Below are 5,983 nucleotides of genomic sequence, written 5' to 3'. Positions count from 1 at the left end.
AGTTTAACAGCCATTAGCTCATCGGCTTGATCCTGTAACAAGCTAATCAAGCCTCTTTCTTACAGCTGTCATATGCAGAGCCTTCAGTGCAAAGAGCAGCTCATCGTGTCGACACAGGTCACTGGATTGAATGAACAGAGTTTGTTCGAGAGAGAATGATGATGAAAACAATGTGTCATTAGTAAGCTTTAATTACCCGAGGGCGGGGCGTTAGCACATTAGCATCTGAGTCACATTTATTTCAAGGGAAAATGTTCTGTTTGTCTTTATTTTTTTTCCCAGGAGTCTTGTCACAATATCTATTCCAGCTTATTGTGATTGCAAAATGTCGGATTTTTACTCTCAGACGTCAGAGTGATTTTTTATGCAGTCTCTTCACAAGGGAAAAGTTAAACCAGTACTTAATGCGTTCACATCCCAGGTTTTCTCACTTCCCTTCGGCAGCTCATTTGTGCACATTAAGCATCATTTCACGTCTCGTACATACTCCTTCTTCCAGTTTCACATGTGGCTTACGTCAAACACTGTTGGGTTAGGGTTCAGGTTAAAAAAAAACTTCATGGGGTTTGGTTGGAACAATAATGCTACATTTAGTTCTGCATCCAGTACTCAAACTCCGGTGTCCAGGGGCAAGGTCGAGTGTTGTTTGGCCCATACATTGGAAGAAGCAGGAAGCAGTTTCTCTGAGTGTCTCATGTTGACACAGAAGGGTTTACGTTATAGAAAGTAGAAAGTCTGGTGCGTGTAAGGGTGCATTCTGAGTTTACTTTGGACGCACAGGGCCGGGACAAATAAAAACAGCCTGCACTACTTCATGACATTCCAGAGAAAGACATTTATACATTTTATTATTATAATGGGCTGCATGGTGGTGCGGTGGCCTCACAGCTAGAAGGTTCCTAGTTCCAATCCGCATTTTGCATGTTCTCATGATTTTGCATTTGTGTGTCCCTCCGGGTGCTCCGGCTTCCTCACACAGTCCAAAGACATGCTCGTTAGGTTCATTGGTGACTCTAAAGTGCCCGTAGGTGTGAGCGTGAAAGGTCGTCTGTCTCTGTGTGTCAGCCCTGTGATTGACTGGAGATCAGTCCATTGACTGAATGGCTTAATGAATAAAAGAAGTGAGTGTCTGAGCTGCCTTAAGATTTTAGGTTGATTATAAGCTTTACTTAAATTTTAATTACAATTTAGTTGTTTTGTCAGCTCAGTCTTTTAATTTCGTTCAAGGCAGAGGCCAGGTGTGAATCAGGGACCTTCAGGCTGTGGGCGCTAACCACTGCGATATATAGTCACTTCATGAAAAGTCAACTTAGTTATAATATAGTATTTATATTTCGGTCAACTTGTAGCTTCTAAATGTTACAATTATTTGTGATGTATTCCAAATATAAACTGTGAGAGTGTGAAAAGGATTGTTGTAGGTGTTGTAGTTTTCATGAATTATGAGATTACATAACAAAGAGATACATTTAAGAGAAGTAAACTGTGTTTTTTAATTCAAACTCTTGGGAGGTAAAAACTCACATCTTAGCTTTTTTAGTGTGAAACACGTGTATCTAATATTTTATACAGCATCTCATCTCATCTAAATGCTGCCAGTTCATGGCTTTTTTAAATAGCACGGTGCCTGGCTTCCCTCTCTACTACTTTGTTTACTAAATGAACCGGCTTCACGTTTGCAGATGTTTGTGTAAAAGCAGCTTAGATGTTCGACGTGTAGCTGTTGCACATCTGGTTTGTTGAAGCCTCCCCTCACTGGGCCGTCTGCTGTTCTTTTTAGAGTTCTGCGAACGCCGTCAGAGGCCTCCAAAGAAACAGCTGCTAAATCGTTTCATGTGCGTCTTGTCGGCCCTACGCTGCAGGTGTACTGCTGACAGAGATGCATGTCTAAGGGTCATTGCAGTTTACAACAACTGGACAACACTGGATATCATTTTATGTGTACGAAGCTAATCGCTGAGATCCAGGTGACATCACTGAAGAGGAGTCAAGCGGGGACAGGAAACACGAGGCAGTCTGAAGATCAGGTTTGAAACAAACCTCCAGGGCAAAGCTGGGTTTGTATGGAAGAGAAAACAAAAGTCAAATTATTTCCCAGGAATTCTGTTGTAAAAAAACCCCATCACACTTTACAGACAAATTTCCTGGTTCAACTTTGGCCTACTCGCTGCAGTTTTCCACAAATACACTTATTGACATTAAGGGACCTTTTGTTTTACCTTCAAACAAAGTTAACGTGAAGCCACTTGAGTGTTCTTGAACTCTCTGACTTTGCCGTGGACGAGTCACACTGCTCCCAGATCACAGGCACTGGAACGTAAGCTGTTGAGATCTGACATATAAAGTAAGAAACAGCTTATGAGTGACATCATTTAAATGTTATATGACTTTTTTGACACAGGGGAATGTTAGACGGTTGATTGACACCTGTTAGCATAGCTTAGCATGAGCACTGGACTCCCAGTAACCACTAGCCTAGCAGTGTGCAGGCCTGCCCACAGATATGGCTGGCCCCCTGAAAGGTCAAGTGAAAGAGCCTGTAAACACAGACATGTAAGCCTCTTACAGGCGGCACCTCGTCATTATTATCCACAGGAGAAGCCGGAAGTTCTTCACCCTTCGTACTACATTGTTTGGGTCAAAAGCCTTTGCTAGCTCCTTCTTATTCTTCTCCATCCTTTTCCGTAGCCCGATCTACGCTCTTGTCATGTCTCGGCTCGTCTATGATGCAACGTTTTGACATCGTGTTAAAAAAAAAAATGACTCATGTCATTCAAGGGAAAGATGTTAACATTCTTAAACAGGCTACACTTCACTGTTTTAATGAGTAAGTATTTTACGTTTCAATTAAAAAGAGTAACAAGGTTATTGCTGGCCACTGTGGGCCTCCTTAGCAGCTGGTGCCCCAGAAAGCTTAACCCTTTAGGAGCGGCCCTGGCTGTGTGAAAAGCTCAACAAATCCTCCTTCTTATCGTAATTGTTTGATCCATCCAAAACTGAGTAGCTTGGTTCTAACAAGAACAAAATCCCTTTGTCATTCAGGGGAATAACAAGGTGCTGGTGGACGAGATTTGGTTATAGGGGTTGGGGGACGAGAAATTAGGATCCAACTTCTAACCTTGTTATTTTCCCTTGGATGTTGTATTAAAGTATTAAAAACAGAAAAAATATCCAACCAATTAAATAAACAAGTGAGCTAAAAACAGAGACAGAAACACAACAGAGATTTATAACAATTGTCTCTAGTTCGGCTGAAAATATGAGCCGCTTTACTTAAAGTAAGCATAGGAACAGCTATTAAAAAACCCGCAAATAGACTCGTCTCTTCCGATGACGTCACGCGCGTGTCACTCATGTTTATCCGTGCAATAAAAGATATTCCATTCATAAATTTCACCTTAAAGGTATAACACAAATTTTTGGTCACGTGGACGTTCTGACGGACATAAATACACCAATAGGAAAAGTTCACTGAGCTGAATATGTCTCCGTTTATAAACCGGTGGCAGCAGGTTTACTCTGCCTCCTCTTCCTCACGAGGTGTTCAGGGGCCTTTAGCAGATCAGTGAATGAGTCATCCGGCCTTCACAGTCTGTAGCCTATGAGTCCAGCGCCTTCTAGTGGCCACAGAGGCCTCTGCATGCACTCATTACAGGGAGAGTATCCGAGTCCACCGGCAGAATGAAGTCAACTTAAAGGGCTGTTTTTTTTTCTCTCCCACTTGCAGAACCGACCGTGCGTTCAGCTACAGCCAATTAAAACTAATCCAAGAGTCTCAAACCCATCAAACATCAATCCACTGACAAGTTTCATCCTCACATGTGGAGTGAGGACACACTCTCTCTCTCTTTTTTCTCTTCTCTCTCTCTTTTCTCTCTCTGTGGATCTTTGAAGCCCAGAGTGGACGGGAGGTAATCCCCACCATGTGAGTGGGCGGTGCGGGTACCGGAGGCGTGTTTTTTTCCTTTCTTTTTCTTTTTTTCCCATTATTCAAATGCCGCTGTACCTATAAAAGGAGCGCCTGCGTGCGTCAGATAGTTTTCTCCAATGGGTAAAGGTGACTAACTACAAGTTGTCTGTCTCTGTCGCCGGCCCGGTCGCATCCTATCGGCAGGGGAAGAGATGATGCACGACTCCGGCGGTGTCCAAATGGCGAGGGCGCTGAAGCAGGCAGCCCTGTGCCTGATGCTGCTGCCCCGCTTCCTGTTGGCCGCCGTCATGCTGTGGCTCCTGGATTTCTTGTGCATTAGGAAAAAAGTGCTGCTGAAAATGGGAGAGGGACAGGACAGCCCGGACGACCCGCCGGTGTGCGTCTCTGACTCCAACAAGATGTTCACCTTGGAGTCCCTCAGGGCGGTGTGGTACGGACAGAAATTGGACTTTCTCAAATCTGCGCACCTCGGACGCGCTGCGCCCAACACCGAGGTGATGCTGGTCCAGGAGCGGAGGCAGGTCCGGATCCTGGACTGCATGAAAGGGAAGAGACCGCTCATCCTTAACTTTGGCAGCTGCTCCTGACCGCCATTCATGACGCGTCTGGCGGCGTTTCAGCGCGTCGTGAGCCAGTACGAAGACATTGCGGACTTTTTAGTTGTATATATCGAGGAGGCGCATCCGTCGGACGGCTGGGTGAGCTCGGACGCGCCGTATCAGATCCCCAAGCACCGCTGCCTGGAGGACAGACTGAGAGCCGCCCGGCTGATGCTCGCAGAGGTGCCGGGCAGCAACGTGGTGGTGGATAATATGGACAACTCATCCAACGCCGCGTACGGAGCCTACTTTGAGAGACTTTACATTGTGAGGGACGAGAGGGTGGTGTACCAGGGGGGCAGGGGGCCAGAGGGATACCGGATTTCCGAGCTTAGGAACTGGCTGGAGCAATACAGGAACGATCTGGTGAATTCCCAAACAGCGGTGCTCCATGTGTAGTTTAAAGATGCTGAACTGCCTGCTGCTCTCATTCTGCTTCATGTCCAACTCACAGTGCGAAATATTCCGATGCTGCTACCAGATGTTCACACATTATGGCACATGATGTTGTTTTCCTGCATAAAGACATTCAGGACTCTTTGACAAATAGCCTAAAGTCATGTTGAAGCCTATAACTGTAGGCTGTAGGCTGTATTGTGCTTGTATTGACCTTAACTGATTGCTCATAGCGATTGTCTTATTTTTTGTATGGATTCAATTAGTGATCACTCTATTTTTCTACAATACTGGTGTGTGCGTGGATGTTTGCGTGCGTCAGTGTGTGCGTGTGCGTGTGTGTGTGTGTGTATGTGTGTGTGCGCGCATTCAGGCTGATGCCTCGCGCCGGTGTTTCTGTGAAGTTCGGTTTTTAAAAGGCAAAGCCAGAAAACCGACACTGATGTTTCTGACACCGGCAGCGGGTCGTGTTAGCAGGATGCCCTCCTCGATGATCGATTGCCAAACGATGTAATGTTGAAAACAATGTAATGAACAAAATGTTCCTAATAAATGTCAAATCACACGTTGATGATTTTACTGCCCACTGTGGAGAAAAACACCCCGAAGTTCTTCCTGGATGAGTTTTTACTGAAATGCGGGAAGAATTTCGGTTTAAACACTTTGTTTTTGAGGCCAATTACAAAACGACAGCTTGGTGACGTCACACCTGCTTCTCGTGCAGTTTCTCAGGATGTTTTTTCCCCCCCAGCCAGAGTGTATACATCCATATGATTGTCAATCTTCCTACTTTTATTTTGTTTTGTTTTTGTTCACACTCACCTCTTCTGACCCCTGCTCTTATAATCAGCCTCATTCAGGCCCATTAGTGATTAGCGATGCTCCATTTGCTTAGTAATTTACAGCAGAGTGTAAATGTGTCCCCGTGACTGATTAGTAACTCACCATTAACCCACTTTTAGCCGAGAAACACGCGAGAAAAGGTGGCTGGAAATCACCTCTTAATGTAAAGTCAATTCATAGTTCTGCAGCTCTAAGTTATTTAATCACAAGTGAT

At 44.9% G+C, this 5,983-nt stretch overlaps 1 protein-coding gene across 1 annotated transcript; it reads left to right on the top strand.

Annotated features, from left to right (window-relative positions):
• The first annotated feature begins 4,122 nt into the window (after positions 1-4,122).
• On the top strand, positions 4,123-5,466 carry LOC138584973 (thyroxine 5-deiodinase-like). The gene has a single exon (XM_069657181.1). It carries the CDS (start codon positions 4,123-4,125, stop codon positions 4,927-4,929), a length of 807 nt encoding a protein of 268 aa, XP_069513282.1. The 3' UTR covers positions 4,930-5,466.
• Positions 5,467-5,983: the final 517 nt, after the last annotated feature.

This window comes from Semicossyphus pulcher, unplaced genomic scaffold, assembly GCF_022749685.1.
Source record: "Semicossyphus pulcher isolate SPU_LCO1_2020_fin unplaced genomic scaffold, fSemPul1.0.p SCAF_11, whole genome shotgun sequence".
NCBI lineage: Eukaryota > Metazoa > Chordata > Actinopteri > Labriformes > Labridae > Semicossyphus > Semicossyphus pulcher.
This window is presented reverse-complemented; position numbering and strand designations above follow the sequence as displayed.